This window comes from Gorilla gorilla, chromosome 7 (genome assembly GCF_029281585.2).
Source record: "Gorilla gorilla gorilla isolate KB3781 chromosome 7, NHGRI_mGorGor1-v2.1_pri, whole genome shotgun sequence".
Lineage (NCBI taxonomy): Eukaryota > Metazoa > Chordata > Mammalia > Primates > Hominidae > Gorilla > Gorilla gorilla.
This window is the reverse complement of record NC_073231.2, coordinates 68654156-68676633: the sequence shown is the minus strand read 5'-3', so window position 1 is coordinate 68676633 and position 22478 is coordinate 68654156. Positions and strand designations below refer to the sequence as shown.

Genomic DNA, 22478 nt, shown 5'->3' with positions numbered 1-22478 from the left:
CCAGAGAGGTTAAATGAGGCCTCAAGAATCACTGACAGAAGTTAAATAACCTGCCCAAGTTCAAATTAAGAGGCAGAGCTGGGATTAAACCTCAAAGCCCTTGCATTCTCTTATTCAAAATGCTGCAAGGACAGTTTTATGCTGAGTAATTAAATATCTGTTTAGTTGAGTTAGACCTTAGGACCCATGATGGGAGGCAGAGCTGCGGGGCTGCTGGCAGGTGAATTAGCGTCCAGAAACACATTGGCATAGTCTTCCGCGTGGACATGGATGAGGAAAATGTAATTTAGGGGGAAGGACATCAGCTTGGGAGTTTGACTCCTGTTCTGCAACTTGGGCAACTTACTTATCTTCTTTGTGCTTCAGTATCCTCTTCTGTAAAATAGGCATGTTATCTACACTGTGAGAATGAATGCAATAAAATGTAGAGCGCTAAACATGCCACAGGCTCTCAGTGAATGGGGGTTATTTCCCATGATTACTTTGTAGAAGGAGTATGACTACATTTGAAAGGTTTCAAGGACCTGGGGAAGGTAGTTAATATTAAGGGTGCGGGAAGCAGGATTGGAGGTAATTTACCTCCTAGAAGAATGAATCTGAACCAGGGTGACAATGAAGAAGGACATGTGAACTTCCACGTAGAGACTTCATAGGAGCAATTTCATGAGAGGAGGATAAAGGGTGCTTGGCTTGACCATTGGTTTGAAAGAGATCTGGGCTCTTATACTTTCCTAGGGTGACTACTTTAGGAAATAATCCATTACCTCCTGAAGGTGGATGCTCACATTCTCTATGACCCTACAATTTCTTCCTTAGGTACACACCCAAAACAAATGGTTGTACACAGGAAGCATGCATAAGGTGTACACAGCAGTGTTGCTCGCCAAAAGCACAACTTGAAAGGAAACCACATGCCCACCAAAAACAACACGGGAGATTCTCAGTAATTTAGTGCGAAGAGAAAAAAAGTAAGCCGAAAGTTACATCACATACAGCATGATAAAACAGATGGCTATTCTGTGGGTACTTACTGCTTTATTAAAAGTAACTACTGAATAAAGTGAGCCATGCATGGACCAATGAAGAGAGTGTGTCAAAAGATTGATATAACTCTGGGCTCTAAGATTTAATGAAAAAAGGAAAACAAACCAACATATAAGACTTAGGTACCTTAGTAGTTAGACCAGTTTAAATATGAGTCAACAGTATGACATGGCTATTAAGAAAACAACCAACAGTTACCCAGGACCATACTCATGGAACTATAGTATCTGGGACTCAGGATTCGTTCTGCACTGGCCAGCTGTGTCTGGAGAATTGTACTGCATCTTGGAGCCCTGTATTTTACTGGTTGGTGTGCTGGTACAGGGATCTCCTCTCAGACAATTGATGGGTAAGAGCTGGGGAAGAAAGGACTGAAATATCTGGATTCTCAATGAAACAGGTATTTGGAGTGCTATCAGCACTTGAAATTTTTCTGATTTGAGCAATCGAAAACTTCTATTGTTATAAATTTCTTTGACATATTGTTTTTCTTTTCTGTCTTTTTATAGTAAAACTCCACCTCAAAGAATGCTATTTTCTTACATAATATCTGGTGAGGCAGACAAAAACCAAGGAGATGCTTGTAAAACATGAAGTGTTCTGAAGGAAGCGCAAAGGGTTCTGGGAGGCCTTTCACTGGAGAAGATGCACTCCTTTCAAGACTTTCAAGATCAGAATGAGGCAGGCCTGTGAAAAACCAGCCAGCAGCTGAGCATCCAAGAGGAGGAAGGAAGCCCAGAGCCCAGGCTGGGAAGGGAGTGAGTGCCCCATGGACAGCAAGAAAGTGAATGATGGGAGCAGGCCATGGGGACATCCTGGGAGCTTAGGTTTATTCCAAGTGCAACAGGAGCCAGGGAAGGGCTTTAGGTAGGGGAACTGGGGTGATTGAGCTGAATTTTCACAAACATAATTTGGAGTTTTGAGTAGAGGATAGATTGGAGAAGAGACAGAGCAGAAGCGAGGAGACCCATGAGGAGATGATTGCTGGAGTCCTGGCTGGGTGTAGGGAAGTGAGGTCAAGAGAAGGAGACAGACTCAGGATCTAATCTGTAGGCAGAATTTTCAGGACTTGTGAGGGCTAGAGGTAGGGGGTGAGAGAAGAGAGGAATCGACCGAGAAGAGAGGAATCAACCCTGACTGCTTGTTTCTGCCAGAGCAGGTGGGTAACTGTAGAGCTGTCTCTGTGATGAGGCAGACTGGGAGGCTGAAACTTGTAGTAGGATAAGTAAAAGTTCAATTTTGGCTAAGTTATGAGTGCTTGTGAGAAGACTGTTTAAGTGACAGCCTGAGTTCTTGGTTCTGGGATTTCGTTAGGATTATGTTTCGCTGAGGGCCAATGTTCCTGAAGACACCCCAGCCTCTTAATCAAGATGGGGCTGTTTGGAAGATGCCTAATAACAAAAGATGGCTGGAGCTTGTGAGGGAAGATCATAAGATGAGATCTCAAAAAGGAAACATTGTCATGGGATCTAATACGTAACAGGCTCCCTATACATGCTCATAGAATTAATCAGTGAAGGAACTAATGTTTTGATTATAATTTCTGGGATCTGGGGAGCTATTTTAGCCACAGGATCAAATTCAACTAATTTCTTTGTAATGTTTCCTGTTAACATATCACTTTATCTGTTTCCACTGAGTCACTCATCTGCCAAACTTCTTTCCATGCACACAGTCTTTAAGAACCTTTGGATTTCACTCTGCACTTCCAAATATTAAATCGTATGATCCTCATTTAAAAACCATGAGGTAGAAACATTTATTACCTCAAAGTATGGATGGGAAGCCAAGGTATAAAGTAAGTGGTACAGCGGGGTTTCAAATATAAGCTCTCTGGTTCCAGAATATGTTCTTTTAACCATGAAAATACTATCTTTATTCATAGATGTTTCATCTGTTTTGGAAGTATCAGTAAAAGGTGTGCCCTGATGTTTACAGACATACTTCTAGTAGAGTGTTGGACTAGCTAGGTATTGCTGATTATCAAGGAAACCGTATAAACTATCCACTAAATTATTATTATTATTATTATTTTTTGAGTCGGAGTCTCACTCTGTCACCGGGCTGCAGTACAGTAGCACAATCTCTGTTCACTGCAACCTCTGCCTCCCAGGTTCAAGCGATTCTCCTGCCTCAGCCTCCTGAGTAGCTGAGACTACAGGCGTATGCCACCATGCCCAGCTAATTTTTTTATTTTTAGTAAAGACAGAGTTTCACCATGTTGGCCAGGATGGTCTCAATCTCTTGACCTGCTGATCCGCCTTCCATGCCTCCCAAAGTGCTGGGATTATAAGCGTGAGACACCGCGCCTAGCCTCCACTAAATATTTTACTTAACTGTTCAGTGACTTTGATTCTTTATATAATCCATTTATGTAAAAGCAATAGATTATGCTTTCTTTTCATTTAATAATTCTAATATTTATTTGGTACTAATCTGTGCCTCATTTGCATATTTGGGGATTATATCATATATTATATTTTCTTTGTATTCTGTATAATTATACAAGCAATGTATATACCTGTATAGAGCAAGTATTCTCAACTTATGAGGCTTTAAGTACTATAGTTATGTTTTTTCATATTATACAAATGAAGCAATTCTATTATATTTCAAACAAATTCTATTATATTTCTTGAGTGAACTTCTATTATTTATTTATTTATTTATTTATTTATTTATTTTTTAGATGGAGTCTCACTCTGTCACCCAGGCTGGAGTGCAGTGGCACGATCTTGGCTCACTGCAACCTGTGCCCTCCGAGTTCAAGCGACTCTCCTGCCTCAGCCTCCTGAGTAGCTGGGATTACAGGAGCCTGCCACCACACTCAGCTAATGTGTTTTTTTGTATTTTTAGTAGAGATGGGGTTTCAACATGTTGGCCAGGCTAGTCTTGAACTCCTGACCTCGTGATCCACCCTTCTCGGCCTCCCAAAGTTCTGGGATTAAGGCATGAGCCACCGTGCCCGGCCGAACTTTTATTTTTAAATTGAGTTTGCATACCAAAATTGTACTTTTTTTTTTATTTAGGGGAAAATGAGTTAATGTAAATTTGGCTATTTAGTTACTAAAGGAGTGAGGAGAGTTAATATCTAGAAATAAATTATATATAACGATATTTAGGACACACTATTTTGTCACATGAGAAGAGCTAGAAGGAGCTCCTAAATGCAAGACCATATACATAGATCAATTATCATAACTTCTGCTTGTTTCTACAAAGCACAGAAGGACTGGCATTCTTTCTTGTACAGATGGCCTAATTTTATTATCAAGGACTAGTAAAGGTCTTTAAAAATTAATGTGGCAATTTAATTATGGCAAGGATGGAGAACTAAAGATCAATTATTCTAAAATTAATGTACACATTTTTTGATATAGACCTTCCATGTTTGAAATGGTTTGTACGTAATATTCCCCTAAAATATTATCTAATTCAGCTAATTACATGAATGATTTGTACCTAGTTTAAATTAACATAGTATGCTAAAGGTAAAGCCATATGCACTTTGTATTTCATTGCAATTTGATTTAACATTTGTAATGTCTGAAGGTGTGTTGGTTTACATCTACTTTAAAGATCATCCAGAGAACAATTATTGTGGCCACACTTTAAGGTAAGGGATCATGAAACATAGCATTGTTAGAGCAGACCCCCAAACCACTTTAGGTCCTTCTGACCTGAATTCAGGTGGGCTTTTTCTCATGAAAAGTCATTGTAGGTTCTTAAGCTTTACAGAGCATCAGCCTCTACTTTCTTGGATTGTAAAACGTGTACTTTTCCAGTTAGTTACCTGTCCACATAGAATGACTGCACCCTGACACTTGTCAATGGGTTCAACCCAGCTCGCTGCTGCTCTATATTCTTTGAAAGCTCAGCTGAAGATGTTAGACATATAGGGACCCTTTGACGTGTATGTGCTCAGCCCTGCTGCTCCTGGGTCTCTGTGCAAGTCTATTGTGGGTTCAGACAGACCACCTGCTGCTGGCCCCCTGCAAAGCTCTATCATAATTTGATGTAATGCCAGATGACTGTTCTGTTTTTATCTTTCTTAGGAGTGGCCTTGTAATTTATATTCTGTTTACAGTATGGATGGTAGTGGTGTTCTCATAATGAGAACTCATAAGAAATATTTTCTTCATGCACTGGGTTCCAGAAGGAGTTTTGCTCTGAGTTTACTTACTACCACGTGATTCACACGGCGATTATAGCTTTCTTTTGTGTTGGCTTCTAAAAGGCAAGGTCAAATTTGCAATCCTTATTTACCCAGCAAGAAATGACTCTTTGCACATGTCTTAGTGTCCTCAGGCTTGCTCCATCTTGCATTCTTATCTTCGACTTTCCTTTGTCTCATTTTTGAATTAATTTTTTTTTTTTTTTGAGACAGAGTCTCACTCTGTTGCCTAGACTGGAGTGCGGTGATGCTTTTTTGGCTCACTGCAACCTCTGCCTCCAGGGTTCAAGCAATTCCCTCCCTCAGCCTCCTGAGTAGCTTGGACTACAGGTGTGTGCCACCACACTGGCTAATTTTTCTGTATTTTTAGTAGAGATGGGGTTTCACCATGTTGGCCAGTATGGTCTTGATCTCCTGATCTCGTGATCTGCCCGCCTCGGCCTCCCAAAGTGCTGGGATTACGGATGTGAGCCACTGTTTCTGGCTGAATTAAATTTTTAACCAGCATTTTAGAAAAATTTCATGTAGCTTTGCAGTCCTTATCCTTTAAATACTATTTGAAATAAGGAGATAAATAAATACACATTAAATTGTCCCAACTTCACTGAATATGTACTGAGAGGTATTTAGGGAATGGGCAGTATTTCCAAGGAGCAGTCAGAACATCTAGTGAAAAGCTCTTTTACGGAGCATGTGAATGCTGGAAAGACTGGAAGAGGCAGGCCTGTACCCAGCAGCCAGGGCTTTATTCCTCCTCTGCATGTACACTCCCCTCCTTTGGCGCTTAGCGGTGAGGACCCACGGAGGGAGAGCATCCCCCACAAGGACCGCTTTAAATAAAGCAGATGAAGGCCTCGGAAGGAAACAGTAGGAAGCTCGAGTGCTTTCCCTCCCTTGGATACTGCATGTCTTCTTTTTAAAAATCACACACACAAATTAAAAAGATTGAGCAATGCTTTCAGGGAAAGTAGCAACAGTGAAAGTCCCCAGCTCAATTCTAGTCATGTGCCAAAGATGCCATCAAATAAAGTCTCCAGAGCAAAATAATCGCTCTGTCATTGTTTCTCAAATGCTTTGGAACGATCTTTGATGGAAAACAACACAGGCCCCAGATAATGCTCATTAGAAATCTCAAGAAAATGCATTCAAGAATCAAAGGAAAATTGGAGGATCCAAACAGAGAACTCAGAAACTGTGTCTCTGAACTTGGAGAGGGGATTGACACTAAGGATATATCTAGGGAAATGTAGACGTAGGTAAAGATCTGGATGCTAAGTCCAAACCTTCCAGAATCTCTATAAAAATATCATGTTGAGCACAGAAGAACACAATTGAAGGATTCACATACAGATGCCAGAAACTGCTTCCTGAAATTTTATAGCAGATTTATACCAGAAAAACGTGCATGTACACACACACACACACACACACACGTACACACACACGAGAGAGAAAGAGAACACGCACACATGAGAGAGACTGAAGGACAAAACTTCCACTAGTGTATCTTTGTTGTTGTTTTTTTGTTTAGAGATAGGGTCTCTCGGAGTTGTCCAGGCTGGAGTGCAGTGGCCCTATCATATCTCACTACATCAGCCTCGATCCTGGGCTCCTGGTCTCTACAATCCTCCTATCTCAGCTTCCAGAGTAACTGGGACTACAGGTGTGCCCCACCACACTGGGCTAATATTTTTGTTTTTAGAGATGGGGTCTGGCTATGTTGCCCAGGCTGGTCACAAACTCCTGACCTCAAGCAATCCTCTATCCTTGGCCTCCCAAAGTGCTGGGATTACAGGCGTGAGCCAGCATACCCTGCCAACCACAAGTGTATCTTAATCCATCATACCCCACTGCCTGACTTTCTCTGTTGGAGATCACTCATTTAAAAATAAGGAAGACACCAAAAAATTGTTTTTAAACAAAGTTATAATTTTAGTTCAAATCTGAGGAAATCTTTCTTCTTGTACATTAAAATTATGCTTCCCACCTAGAGAATACTTTGACACACGGAACGCTTTGGGGAGCCAGGGTCTACACCCTGCAGGAGGTGGTGACAGCCAGCCCTGTGCTCTTACCCCCAGTTGCTTTGAGCTTGATGGTCATGAGTTCTTCAGAAACCTTGCCCTTTTTGATAACTTGTGCATTGAGAGGACATCCAGATAAGCTGTGAAAATAGAAATTGTACTAATGTATGAAATGTATATGATTTCTTATAAAAATTAAAATGTTTTGTTCACAACCTACTATTTGTGTTTTTGCTGCCGATTAATTACATTATAACCCACAGTCTCTTTGTAGAGAGTAATGAATACATACCCATTAAAGCAAAGGCCAAAGGCCCTCAAATAATGTAAAATGTTTTGCTTTCTTTCCTTAAATCAAGGTACAAATAGTTACTGCTGATACACAATTATTATTTAATTTATTTTGTTAAATTGCTCTCCATCTCCATTCAAGTAAGTTCTTTTGTTTAGTAGTGGTTACTTTATTTTCTGTAAATGTGAAATTGTACATATATATTATGAATAAGAATTGTTCCCAATTAGTCAAAATTCCATGAGTAATAAAGCAGAATCTAGTTCTTCCTGCCTTTATATAAAGTGTCCCTTGACCTTTATAGAATGACTCAAATTAATACAACTCAAAATAAAGCCCTACCCCACGCCCCCATGGCAAATTCAGTTTGGTTATGGGAATGTTTTTAATTTTTTTCTTTAACTTTTACAACATTTTTCATTAAAAAAATCTCTACCCTGGAAGGAGAATAAGAGGAGCTGCCACAAGTGTATTCAGATGCAATCACTGCAGAGGCAGTCTATTACATTGCAGTGGTGTTTATAACCCTTCCATTTAGTAGTGGCACTCTTCAGCAGGGTTTCTTTCCCTTAATGTCATCTGTTTTATTTAAATTGCACCAGCATGATAAATGACAACATTGAAGAAAACTTGTTTTTCATCGTTTATGATCAGATAATTTTGTTGTTCTATCCAGCCATTAATTCTTTTGCAATCTTGCTGTGTTTTCGTAGAAACAATTTTTAGATCAAAATAGTGATGATCATAATCAGTCATTTAAAGTCTTTTTTTCTGCAGAAAGTTAGTTACAACTCATCTGTAAAGAAATCATTTCACTCTGAAGCTTGGGACATTTGGCAGGGTGAAAGAAAATATTTCTGAAGAAAAGCCCTTAATAAATGTGTGCTTAATTACTGTATTTTTTCAAGAATACTAATTATTCTACACTAAGAGTCTATGAAATATAGAAAATAATAGACATATACTATTACATATATAGAAAAGGTTATGCAGTTTGCCTAATTTGATAAGCTATAGATTTTTCTACACTGAAAAATAAAATAATGAAAAGCACAAACTCAACTTGGAAACTGTGTCTTCTATTTTCAGAAGCTTCTCACTGTCAACTGTGGCCTATAAAAGTTTCATTATCTGTTTTATGGGGAGTTTGCATGTCTGTCTTGTTTTATGTCACATATTGTATTCTGAGAAAATAATCATGAATATTTATTTGGTAAACTGGATATTTAAAGGTGACCTTCAGTAAGTCCATTTGTAACATAATGGATATTAATACCTCACTAGAACTTCTCTGATCCTCACCCTTAAAGGATCTACTCTGTGCAGACAACATGCCAGAGAACTTTCAGGGTGACACAGTGTTGTGGAAAAGTTAATGAAGCATCCATCCATAATTACATGACTTAGAAGCAAAGAATATAGTTATGAAAGAGAGGCTTTGCTTCCAAAATGCCACTTGATTTTGTGTCTTCCAATGTAGAGATTTAATATCTTCCAGGATGTAAAATGAATCTTAAATTAAAAAAAAAAGGGCAGGAAAAATATTTTAAAAGTCCTTTTTCCTTTTGAAGGCAGATTTTAAGAGGCTGAGGTATTTGGCTCCATACTGGAAAGGCAGAAAAAAACGTGCCTTATATGGTTTTGACCAAAATTACCATTCTATTATGACATATTAAGGGATTTTTTTTTTTTGAGGCGGGGTCTCACCAAGCCACCCAGGCTGAAGTGCGCTGGCACAATTTGGCTCACTGCAACCTCCACCTCCTGGGCTCAAGAAATTCTCCTGCCTCAGCCTCCCAAGTAGCTGGGATTATAGGTGCACACCACCACACCTGGCTAATTTTTGTATTTTTAGTAGAGACGGGGTTTCACCATATTGGCCAGGCTGGACTTGAACTCCTGACAGCAAGTGATCTGCCCGCCTTGGCCTCCCAAAGTGCTGGGATTACAGGCGTGATCCACAGTGCCCAGCTGCAATTTTAAATTATATCTTCATCTGCCTTCTTAAAGCAAAATGGCAGGTGATACAATGTATGTCGTGAACATAATTGCTTACAATATATTATTACTAAGTTTCAATAAAACCACAAAGATATGGCATAGCACTAAATGAGTTCTGTCAATCACAGGACTTCTGATTTTAAAGCTACAAACATCCATAATTGTGTGTGTGTTTTAATATATCACTTGTCTTCTCAGATTGCTATTTTTTTCAAAGGGAAAATTTTGTCACATAGAGATTTAAAGCAAGGTTTGAAGGTAGTTATTATATAAATATAATGTGGATATAGTGTGTGGGTCAAATTGTTCTTAAACATCCTACAAAGTGTGTTTTGTAATGATTCCCATTTTGGTTGAGAAAAGTCTATGCACTAGTGCCTGTGACACCTCAGCTTGGTGCCTGGCCCATGGTGAGGACCCATCATTAAACCTTAGGGGAAGTGGGATGACAACGGCTCTCATGTGCCAACCTGTATTCAAAGCAATTCCATAACTTTCCTGTGCTTGTTTCATTTTCTGTCAACTGAGGATAATTATAATACCTATAGCTCACGGGCAAGAACCCTGAATACATGTCAGCTATTACTAGGTAACAAGTGATGAGAAAGAATATGAACAATCTCAGAGATTTCAGATTCAAAATACGTAACATATAAAAGCCAGTTGTGAGTTATATTCCAAGTCATGTAAGTCATCCTGCATATATACATATAGGCTTAATATTATCTTCACAAACAGGAAAGAAGATCATCTGTGTTGAACCCCTACTGCGTGCGAGGCATAAGCGAGGCGTTTTGCCATATTATTCCATTAAATTCTACATATAGGCCGGGCACGGTGGCTCATACCTGTAATCTCAGCACTTTGGGAGGCTGAGGCAGGCAGATCATTTGAGTTCAGGAGTTTGAGAACAGCCTGACCAACATGGTGAAACCCCGTCTCTACCAAAAATACAACAAATTAGCTGGGTATAGTGGTCCCAGCTACTTGGGAGGCTGAGGCAGAAGAATCGCTTGAACCTGGGAGGCGGAGGTTGCAGTGAGCTGAGATCACACCACTGCACTCCAGCCTGGGTGACAGAGTGAGACTCCATCAAAAAAAAAAAAAAGAAAAGAAAAGAAAAGAAATTCCACACACAGAAAAGAGAGAGCATTCCACCTTAAAGAGAATACCCCACATTAAATACAGTCTCTTAAGTATTTGAAATCACAAGAGAAATTCAATTCCATTAAATTCTACACATAGAAAAGAAAGAGTATTCCACCTTAAAGAGTATACCCCAAGTTAAATCCAATTTCTTAAATATTTTAAATTGCAAGAGAACTTTCGAGTCAAGAATGCTGAAATCTGAATTACCTTTGTCTAAATTCTTCACTGCTTCCCATCTCCTAGAAAATAATAACTTGGAGGCTGGGTGCGGTGGCTCATGCCTGTAATTCCAGCACTTTGGGAGGCCAAGGTGGGCAGATCACCTGAGGTCAGGAGTTCGAGACCAGCCTGACCAACATGGCAAAACCCTGTCTCTACTAAAAATACAAAAATTAGCCTGGTGTGGTGGCATGCACCTGTAGTCCCAGCCACTCAGGAGGCTGAGGCAGAAGAATCATTTGAACTGGGGAGGCAGAGGTTGCAGTGAGCCGAGCTCGAGCCCACTGCACTCCAGCATGGGCGACAGAGTGAGACTCTGTTTCAAAAAAGAAAGAAAGAAAGAGAGAGAGAGAGAAACAGAAAGAAAGAAAGAAAGAAAGAAAGAAAGAAAGAGAGAGAGAGAGAGAAACAGAAAGAAAGAAAGAAAGAAAGAAAGAAAGAGAGAGAGAGAGAGAAACAGAAAGAAAGAAAGAAAGAAAGAAAGAAAGAAAGAAAGAAAGAAAGAAAGAGAAAGAAAGAAAGGAAAGAAAATAGTACTTTGGCATTAATATTGCAGCCTATATTTTTGAAATCAGAATTTTCTTTTTCTTATTATGAAATACATAATATGTAAACAGGAACCTCTGATGTGTATTTGCAGTTAAAAGAATATTCTATTTTTAGAGATGGGGTCTTGTTCTGTCACCAGGCTTGAGTGCAGTGGAGCAATCACAGCTCACTGCAGCCTCAAACTCCCAGGCTCAAGCAATCGTCCTGCCTCAGCCTCCTGAGTAGCTGGGACCACAGGCATGTACCACCATCAATAAGCACTACTTATTTACCCACTCCACTGTTAGTGGGCACCAAGGTTGTTTCCAGTTTGGAGTTAGTAGAGCAACACTGCTCAGATGTGGTCAGACAGATCTCCGGGTTCTCATATGCAGAGATCCTCCGGGCATAAGTCTGAGTGTGTGCTGGGGCAAGTGCATTTGTTGTTTTCAACTTGACTCTTTAAAGATAATTTGCTTCTTAAAGTGGCACTACCAGTTGCTCTGCTACCTACAGAGTATGGAAGTATCTGTTGCTCCACATCCTCACCAAGCCTTGGCATCATCATTTAAAACTTCTTCACAATTTTTAAAGATAACTTCATTATTGCTAACTGAGGGATGTGCTCACCACAGTACAGCATTAATATTTCATTAGGAGTATCAACATGGATATTACTGAGGTCATTACAAGGAATTCAAGCTATTGTACAGTAAATGTGCCATTAGGCACACTTGATTTGTGACTGAAGTTCCTGAATATGAAATACTAATTCAAATTCAGAATAAAATAATGTGTGCTATTGTGGACATAGGTCTACATTTGAAAACCGTCAAAAAATAAACCACTGGAAAAAGTCAAGTTTTCTCCATAAACAGGTTTTACTGAATATTTAAATATCTTTAAACAAGCAATTCCTGGAAGGCTTTATTTTCCGATATCATCCGTATATATCTTTAGAACTGAGCAAAATCTCAAAAAGCCCCAATTTTGCTCAATGTTTACACTGCTCATATACAAAGCATCAACGGTTTCCTAAAGCTTCATTGGATTTTAAACCAGCATCAGGTACAGTGGCCCAAAAGACAAGACAGGACCCCACTGTTGGGAGAAATATGTAGGGAAGCTTCTAATCTTTTCCTTTAGGTGGAATGTGAACCAAAAAGCTGGACAAAGATCACTGTTGCCCAAGAAAGGGCTTGGTTGAATGCATGACACTTGGTGGTAAAGGAATTCAGTCATTGGGAAACTATAAAAGGGTTTCTAGATCTCCTGTATCCTGCTGCACACTTTGCAGTCACTGTGTCATTTTCTTTCTGGCTGCTGCGGATGAGTCACATCCTTCCAGTAGCAAAATAACCGCAATTTTGCCCCCAAATTGAGCCAGTCCATAAGACAGAGGGAATGCTATAAATATGTAAAGTACAAGTTTGAAATTACATAACATAATAGAATAGATATCACCACTTGGAACTGAAGTAAACCATTAAATGACTGAACCATTAAGAAATAGCAGCCTAAGCAATATTTTAGAATACAAATAAAACCAACTGTACATTTTCTAGAGCACTTGAAAACTGTGTAGTAATTTTAAGAAATAGAGAAAATAACATTTTTCATTCTTCATGCTCATCCAATATCTGTACAGCAAGACTTCATGTTATGACATCTCAACTGCTACAGTGAACAACCTTTAGGGGGTTGTTCACAACCCTCTCCCCAAGGCAGCCTAGGTGACAACCGATCACAACACTACAACAAAAAGACAGAAAACTCATGTTACCTTCGGTGGGTGACAAAAACATTATTTACATGGCCCAGCCCATTGCAGCCTGGCAAGGGACAATGTGGTAGCTCTTGCTTGTTCAGTTTCCAGGAGAGGGAGGCTCCATTGAGAGGATTCTCCTTCTGTCTCTTGGCAGCCAGAGGACAGCCAGAAGCTGTGCGGTGTGACGTGTATTTACCTGATATGTGACCTTGGCCATCACACCCTATCACAGGACATCTAGAGAGAAAGCAGAGACATTACCAGCCAGGAAGAAGGCAGTGATAGTCCTATGCTCTCCAGAGAACAAACCATGCAATTATAGAGTTTTAATAAAAGATGCCACCATAACTAGCAAAACAGCATTGCATAAACAGGCTCAGAGCTACGTGATTTTCATGCATTATCTCACTTAATATTCACTACAATCTACTGGGTAGAGAGTATTATTATCCCATTTTGTAGATGAGGAATAATGAAGCTTAGAGAGCTCAGGTAACTTGCCGCCCATTTTATAAGAAGTGGAGCCAAGTTCATGCCCACACTTTTTAGGTCTAGAGCCAACCACATAAGGACTATGTTATGTTGCTTCCGAAGACCAAAGGTATAACATGTTAACTGCCTTAGCAGATGCTGCATAGCACATTACTCACAGAATTGGAATTTGAGTTTCTAAATGTTTAAATATTGCATTTAGAACTGTTGTTGAGAAAACAACTTAATCTATATCTGCATATATCATCCATGACCTTTCTTAGAGGAAGGAATTCAATTTAGATATAATTTCACCTTAAGCAAAATTAAAATTTCGGGGGAAAATGCTGCCATATTTATCATTGTATAGTACTTCCACAATACTACTTTCCTTTAAAACAATTGAGAAATGTATGAAACTGTTAATTTTTAAAACAATCTTTTGCATTATCAAAGAGCTGTGGAAATGTAGCTATAAATTGGAAACTTTTCTCAAACCACCAAATAGTTTGACTCTTGCTTATATTTAATAGGGTACACCTTCCCTGAAACTCAATCTGTGTTCGATTGCATCCCAACCAAGTTCCCTCCCATTTTACCAAGAAGAGACTGCTGACCCCCATGTCTCAACTGTTGCACTTACTTCAGTTCAGGGTCTTCTTTTTCTTCCTTGGTAGGGGTCATTTTGACACCACCTTTCCTTGCACGAGGGCATCCGGACAAGCTGAAATAGGGACCCGACAAAGAACAAAGCAAAATTATGTGATCTCTCTGACTGCTGCCGGCAAGCTCATTTCCACATCTCAGAAATAAGATCAATCCTACCTTCTGTGGGAAGCATAGTTTCCAGTCACGTGCCCCGAGCCATCGCAGCCTGGGGTTGGACACCTGGAAGGCACAGGAAGAGAGCATGGGCTGAGAGGTTGTAGTTGGGGGAGTGGGGGTCACACTCAAGTTATTTAGGTTCTTCAGTAATCACATTAATGTTCCAAGTCTCTGTAGTTCACGTGGAGGGAGGCGGGGTCACACAGCCAAATGTAACTAAAAACAATGAGCTGCTTTTTGTGTGAGACTGTTTTTGCTTAAATATAATTATCTTTTGGTTAATAATCAATTTAAATATTTTTTAAGGATATATGACTACTGAGTGACAATGGATTAGTTGTTATTTATTGTACATTCTTTTTTTTTTTAACCTCATATAGAAGGGACTTGAAAATCAGTCCACAACTTATTGCTGGGCTTCTGTCTACATCATGCAAAGTTCTTACCTTTTATGTAAAAAGAAAAGTTTTCCAAATTATTATTATTATTATTATTATTATTATTATTATTATTGAGACAGAGTCTCGCTCTGTGGCCAGGCTGGAGTGCAATGCTGCGATCTTGGCTTACTGCAACCTCCAACTCCCAGGTTCAAGTGACTCTCCTGCCTCAGCCTCCCGAGTAGCTGGGATTATAGGCACATGCCTCCATGCCCAGCTAATTTTTGTATTTTTAGTAGAGACAGGGTTTCACCATGTTGGCCAGGCTGATCTCAAACTCCTAACCTCAGGTGATCTGCCCGTCTCGGCCTCCCAAAGCGCTGGGATTACAGGCGTGAGCCACTGTGCCCCGCCTCCAAATGATTTTTATGAATAATTTATTTTCTCTGATACGCTGTGCGACTATGATAATCCATTGATTTCAGATGAACAACAGTGATACACGTGAACTGCAGAGACTTGGAACATTTATGGGATTATCAAAGAACCTCAATAATTTGCACCTGGTCTGTCCTGCTTCATGGCCCAAGTTAAACAGTCTTTGGGGGAAAATCCACCAATAACTACATCAACAATCAACCATTAAATTTGGAATGAGAAAAGTGAAAGATGACAGGGAATCCAATTTCTACTAGGAATGCTGATTAGGAATAGGTTTCAAAATATTCTTAAATATAAAATTTTACGCAGACTTTCACCTTTTTGCTGTCTTTTTAGAAAATCCCCAATACAAACAAAAACTAGAGGCCATCACAAAATACTTGCTTTTCTGAATGCACACTGTGGTTCAGATCAAATTTCCATTTGAGAAAAACAATAATCCAAAGAAAAATGTGTTTACTATCCCTTTCCTTACATTCCATTCCCCTGAACTTTCACAGAATGCATTTATATTCAAGCCTGAGTCAGAAAATAGGGAACAAATGCCTTTTTTTTTTCTTTTTTCAAATGTAATATAAAATGAGCACGCATCTCTTCTGGCTAACCAGAGCAACCTGCACTGAGTCTTTTATCAACCATTTAAAGACATAATATGTATCTTCCATTATAAGAAAGTTTTACATGCTGGTCTTTTACTATTAACATTTTTTAGTAAAAAAGTGGTTTTATAGCATATTGATTGGAAATATCTGTGCTGAGTAACCGTTTTGGGGCATTCCCCATGAATATCTAAACAAGAGGTCAATAAAATGTCTCTTTGATTTTTCTTGCATGGAAGAAATTTTCTTGTATGGAAAAAACGTATCTATGGAAAAAACCAAAGACATTACTTATTAGATAGCTGTATAAAATATTAAATAATGAGTATTCCTATAGGATCTCTCAATTTACATGTTTTCAGTGTATTACCAACATTTTTCTAGAAGCAAGTTTTAGAGAAAATATTTAAGAGACCCAATAGCTATAATTAAGATGTGGCAATGTAGAAGTTTAGAGCAATTTAGTAAGATGTTTTGGTACATCTCACTTTTCAGTCTGTTAATTATTAGTCTCTACTTACTACTTATATTTTAGTCTAGAAAAATGCCAGTCAATAAAATGACTTCTAAAATCCACACTGACAAAGTAAATTGCACTTTACACTGAAAATGAGAAAAGTGGCCAGGCACGGTGGCTCACATAATCCCAGCACTTTAGGAGGCCGAGGCGGGCAGATCACCTGGGGTCAGGAGTTTGAGACCAGCCTGGCCAACATGGTGAAACCGTGTCTCTACTAAAAATACAAAAAGCACTCGGGCCTGGTGGTGCATGCCTGTAATCCCAACTACTCAGGAGGCTGAGACAGGCAATAGCTTGAACCTGGGAGGTGGAGGTTGCAGTGAGCAGAGACTGTGCCGTTGCACTCCAGCCTGGGCACCTGGGCAACAAGACCGAAACTCCATCTCAAAAAAAAAAAAAAAAAAGAAAGAAAGAAAAAAAGAAAAGAGAAAAAAAGAAAGAAAATGAGAAAAGTATATTTCACAGTTTATTTTACTACTTTTGGTACTAAGATTCCAAATTTTCATATCTGTCCATTATCACATCTTCTTTCATAAACTTAGGTTTTAAAATTTTTAGATAAAAAAAAATTTTAAACAGCTTAAAAAAGTGAAAGACTAACAAAATACTAAGAAAATATAATACATGAAATGTTACATGTGTTTTAGACACCAAACATTGATGCTGCTGTCTACGCATATTGTTTTACCAGTAGATGTAGTAATACTCATTTTTTCTAAAGCTTTATTATTTGTAAAAAGATGTAATTAGTTTTGTTTAATCCTATTTCTTTATCTTTTACAAAAATTTATGCCCTATCATATTTTTAAGGACTAAAAGGTAGACTATAAATGTTTATTGTTCTATACGTAATATAATAAGATACGAAAATAAACAACTGAGAACTTTGTATTAAAAGAAGATGAGCAGTAAAAATGAAATCACAAAGTAAAAGTTAATATACATGTGACTTTGAGATCTCGTAGGTGAGGCAGGAATGAGCCCAAACTGCTTTTGGCACCCAAGGGTGAAAGGCAGTTGTACGAATCAAAATACCCAGCAGGTTAAGGACTATGCAATTTCTTTAAAATTAAATGGCAGGTATGCTTTGAGACTCCTTCACAGGTCTGATTTAATACATAGATTGTGAAATTTACAGAAAAAAGTATTGTGTTAACTATTACATCACTCTTTTAAAAATTATTATAAAATACAAAGCCCCGGAAGCAAGCAAATTAACTAAATTAAATTACAGTGATTTTGTTTCAGTCATCCCAGCGCTTTAGTGAGAAAGTGCCTTTGCTGTGATCCCGGCAGGCAGGACATACTGCTTGTTGCTGATCACTTGGGCAATGAATGGGCACTGAACGAGAGGGTCCTACCGTGTGGATGAAGGGCAAGCCGGCCACGCTTCCCGCACTTACTTAAGCTCCTGAGAGTTGGCAGCCATGAGGGATTTTAGAGTCTTATCTGCTAAAGGACATCCAGAAACACTAGAGAGGGATGAGGAAAAAAACACAACACAACAGTGACATATACAAATCTGAGTCAAATGGCATCCTGAGTCGTGAACATACGTTAAATTATTGGTGACTGGGGATTGGGAAAAAAAAATAACTGGCTTTGAATCTGGCTTTGCTCTTCTTGCCAGTCTGGGCTGGTGGCACTTCAACTATTTCTCATAGACTCAGATTTTCACTTTATCAAATGAATGACTTTAGCCCAATGAGACCCCTCAACTCTAAAGCTCAGGGATGCAATGATCACCCACACACATTGTCCATTCCTGCTGCACAGCCAGGTGATGGTGCTTTTCCAAAGGGAAGACAAATCCCATCAATGGAGATGGTGAGTAGAAAGATTAAAGCAACTCCTTTGCACTGTTTAATCTCTCAAATGCTTCAATTTGTTATTTGCCCAGGATTGAGGGTATTACTTTTCCTCGGGCAAATGGTCGATTTGAGTCACTGTTGTATTTATTCCTCATTCCACATGAGTCCTCAAGCCACACAGAACCGAAGCCTGACATGAGCTCAACTTTTCACTTATAACCTGGACTACAGGATCAGAAAACCATTTTGACCAAGAATCATGATTTTTATATCACATAATTTTATTTTTGAAAAAGAAAATAAACCAAAAACCCAACCAACTCACTCTCCATTTCCTGCTTCAGATAATACATGGATAGAAAGGGTGAGAATAAGTATTTAAAATAGAACAAGACCATGAAAATCTGACTGCACATGAGGTCATAGGGTACCTGCGATGAGATGCATAGTTTCCTGTCACGTGGCCACTTCCATCACATCCTGGTGTTGGACAGCTGAGTCAATAGAAAATACATCATTAGAGTCAAGCACATTTCCCAGGTTCATTTCCTCTGCCCAGTAGATTATGGAGGAGGTAGCTTCTCTGTGCAAGATAAGTTAACACAGTATAGGACATGCAGAAGCTAGTGTATCAAGGATTTATATTATATAAGAACCAGTGGACTACTAGTTCTTATATAATATATATAGTGGACTGAAAGAAAACTAAAAATCATAACATGATGAGTTACTTCCTTAGGTATCTGTTTCAACATCACATTCGATTATTTGATTCCATTGATGTGGGAAAGTGATGTCCTAGTGATGTTGTCAGTTAGCAATCAAAGATGTTTTAATTCATTTGAAAAATGTATATGTTGCCGGGCATGGTGGCTCACGCCTGTAATCCCAGCACTTGGGAGGCCAAGGCAGGTGGATCACCTGAGGTTGGGAGTTCGAGACCAGCCTGACCAACATGGAGAAACCCCATCTCTTCTAAAAATACAAAATTAGCCAGGCATGGTGGTGCATGCCTGTAATCCCAGCTACTCGGAGGCTGAGGCAGGAGAATCGGCTGAACTCAGGAGGCGGACATTGTGGTGAGCCGAGATTGCACCATTGCACTCCAGCCTGGGCAACAAGAGTAAAACTCTGTCTCAAAAAAAAAAAAAAAAAAAAGAAAAAGAAAAATACGTATGTTATAAAAAATAAATATTAGAAACCCACGCTTTACTATGATAGCAGATCTTAGGAACACCAGCACCCATTATATGACATATTCCAGAAAGAAATTTTTGTGAGTTTTTAAGAGCAAGGCAACCTAGTAACTTTATAAACATTTTAGAAACCACTGAAAATCTTTGACTAAAATGTAAACTGATATTTTAGGTGGGAAAGTTGCTGACAGTATGAAGCAGGCAAGAAGTTTAGTCTGTAAAGCATTCAAGCAATTTCATCCAAAGCTTGAAGCCAGCGAAGACAATTGCTAATTCACCATTAGCCTAAGAATAGGCTCTCAGGCCATCTGCCAAGAATCTCACTCCATTAAGATGTGTGCCCCTGCATTTCATTTTATCTCTGAACCTGGTCATATCCTGTCCACCTTATGTGTGTTGTAAAAATAATGTAATCAGCTACTCAGGAAACTGAGGCAGGAGGATTGCTTGAGCCTAGGAGTTCGAGCCTGCAGTGAGCTATGATTGTGCTACTGCACTCCAGCCTTGGTGACAAAGTGAGACCCCATCTCTAAAATAATAATAATCATGTAAGAAGGTAGTTAGTTATCCTTAGCAGTTTTCTTCCACAATTAATAGATTCCTTGGTTTCTCAGTCATTTAGTTTCCTCTGATGGTGTTTGAAAGTCACTCATTTGTAATAAGCAGGTGGACCCCAGCCTACTCAGTGTTATTTGCGGTGGTGTCAATTATCAGAGGGGAACATCAACTACACCAGTCATGCATCTGATCTTTTTTTGACATCCTGCCTAAAGCGAGGACTTATCCAGATATACAGAACACATGTTTTGGCCTTTTGAAGGGACATTTTGGGATAAACTAACGCTATTCCTATATTTTCTGAGTTATCACTTTCTAAGTATTTTTCTTCCTGTGATCCACTTTCCAATCATTTTCAGGTATCTAAAGAAACTGTAAGAGTTAGAGCATTCCCATCTTTCAAAGGAATGTTTGATTTTCAGGGTCTGATCCAAGCTAAGTCATCTATCTCCTTTCCCCATCCCTTTTCCTGGATAAGATATCAGAAAAAAAACTATAAAAGCTATAAATATATGTTAAAAAGTAGAGACAAAAACCAGTTATTAACATTTCGGCTGAGTTATCTTGCAAGTGCCATTCACTCACTAAATGTAAAAAAATCTTTTCTGAACATTATACAACTGGAGTATTCAGAGTGAGAGGTGTTTCAATTGTCTGGGAATTCCCACTTTAGAAATACATTGCCATTTAGTGTTACAAACAGCATTGCATTATATGTATATATATATAATTTTTTATTTTTATTTTTTTTTGAGACAGAGTCTCGCTTTGTCGCTCAGGCTGGAGTACAGTGGCGCGACCTCGGCTCACTGCAAACTTTGCCTCCTGGGCTCAAGCGATTCTCCTGCCTCAGCCTCCCGAATAGCTTGGATTACAGGCGTGTACCACCATGCCCGACTAATTTTTGTGTTTTTAGTAGAGACGGGGTTTCACCATTTTGGTCAGGCTGGTTTCGAACTCCTGACCTCAGGTGATCTGCCTGCTTCGGCCTCCCAAAGTGCTGGGATTACAGGCATGAGCCACCGCGCCCGGCCTATTTTATATTTTTAAATTACTCCCATTAATATTGCCAGGAGAAGCCAAGAAGTGCCAGAGGTTTTTAAACATCAGCTATAAATTACCTATAAAATATGATAATGAAATATGCATTCAATTAGCTGATAATTTATTTTTAAGTTTGGTGGTATTAAAAGGTCAAGAAATAAAGAACTGGAGACAACATTATACAGGGGAAAGTTGCAGTTTGGAATTTTGATAGCTAGACTAAATTCCTAATCTACAGTGAAAAATTTTACATAATGACATGTGCCAATATTAGTTGGGTGATATATTTTGGGAAGGTTTTCAGATGAAAATACAAAAACTGGAAGAAAGAAACTAGCTAGTTTTCTCAGTAAGTGGCACTGAAACCGTAAGGAAATTCTAAGACAATTAGTGACATCCAAAAAGTCCTAATCTAAACAAAGTTTTTGGTAAGCAATCAAGGTACTGTTAGAAACACAAAGCAAAATATAATAAGGACAGGGTGACATGGAATGTAGTATGACTTTTACAAGACAAATATACCAACTCAGACACATGCAAATAAGTGATATCCATCAAAGCACTCACCCTGTCTAATATGCATGAATTAGACTGGGCGTAGTGGCTCACGCCTGTAATTCCAGCACTTTGGGAGGCTGAGGCGGGTGGATCACCTGAGGTCAGGAGTTCGAGACCAGCCTGGCCAACACGGCGAAACCCTGTCTCTACTAAAAATACAAAAATTAGCCGGGTGTGGTGGTGGGTGCCTGTAATTCCAGCTGCCTGGGAGGTTGAGGTGGGAGATTGAACTGGGAGGTGGAGCTTGCAGTGAGCCGAGAACGCACCACTGAACTCCAGCCTAGGCGACAGAGCGGGACCCCATCTCAAAATAAATGATAGATAGATAGATAGATAGATAGATAGATAGATAGATAGATAGATAGATAAAATGGATGAACTAAGAGGCCTCTGAGAGAGTAATTTCTTAAGAATTTTTGGAATGATTATATTCCAAAAATCATTCAATATCTTTTTGAAATCCTTCCCCTTTTATATTTACCCTCATACCATGGAGAAGTGCCCTTTGCAAAATAATCATGCTTCATTTTTCTTACCCAAAATGGTATTGCAGGTTAATTTTCAATCATTTACACTACATTTAGTTTGGCATGACTTTTAGCAATTTCCAACAATCTACCTTCAAAGGATAAAATTTTGCCATTTTTGAAGATATTAAAAATAACACATGAAAAAAATACATACAAAGATGAAAAGTTTCAAACAGCAGGTCCATGTGGGAAAAGGTGTCTGGCTGGCCTAAGTGGCTTCTAAGAAGTTTCTAAGAAGTTAGAAGTGACTTCTAAGGTCTCAAGTCACTGAACCTGAAACAGTGTTCAAGCCGATTTAAGTTCCAGCATGTTTGGAACCATCCGTTGTATCGTCAACCACCAAGCC

The 22478-nt window shown here is 39.0% G+C and overlaps 1 protein-coding gene across 2 annotated transcripts in view; it reads right to left on the bottom strand.

Annotated features, from left to right (window-relative positions):
- Nucleotides 1–22478, bottom strand: part of LOC101134144 (ST18 C2H2C-type zinc finger transcription factor) — a 136047-nt gene that overhangs the window by 7941 nt on the left and 105628 nt on the right. For both annotated transcript variants that reach the window (XM_031013944.3, XM_055348782.2), the window contains 6 exons: nucleotides 18678–18740; nucleotides 17839–17907; nucleotides 14496–14558; nucleotides 14314–14394; nucleotides 13215–13436; nucleotides 7294–7382 (listed from right to left, as the gene is read on the bottom strand). In XM_031013944.3, coding sequence (XP_030869804.3) covers nucleotides 7294–7382; nucleotides 13215–13436; nucleotides 14314–14394; nucleotides 14496–14558; nucleotides 17839–17907; nucleotides 18678–18740 — 587 coding nt within the window. The remainder of the gene's footprint in view (nucleotides 1–7293; nucleotides 7383–13214; nucleotides 13437–14313; nucleotides 14395–14495; nucleotides 14559–17838; nucleotides 17908–18677; nucleotides 18741–22478) is intronic.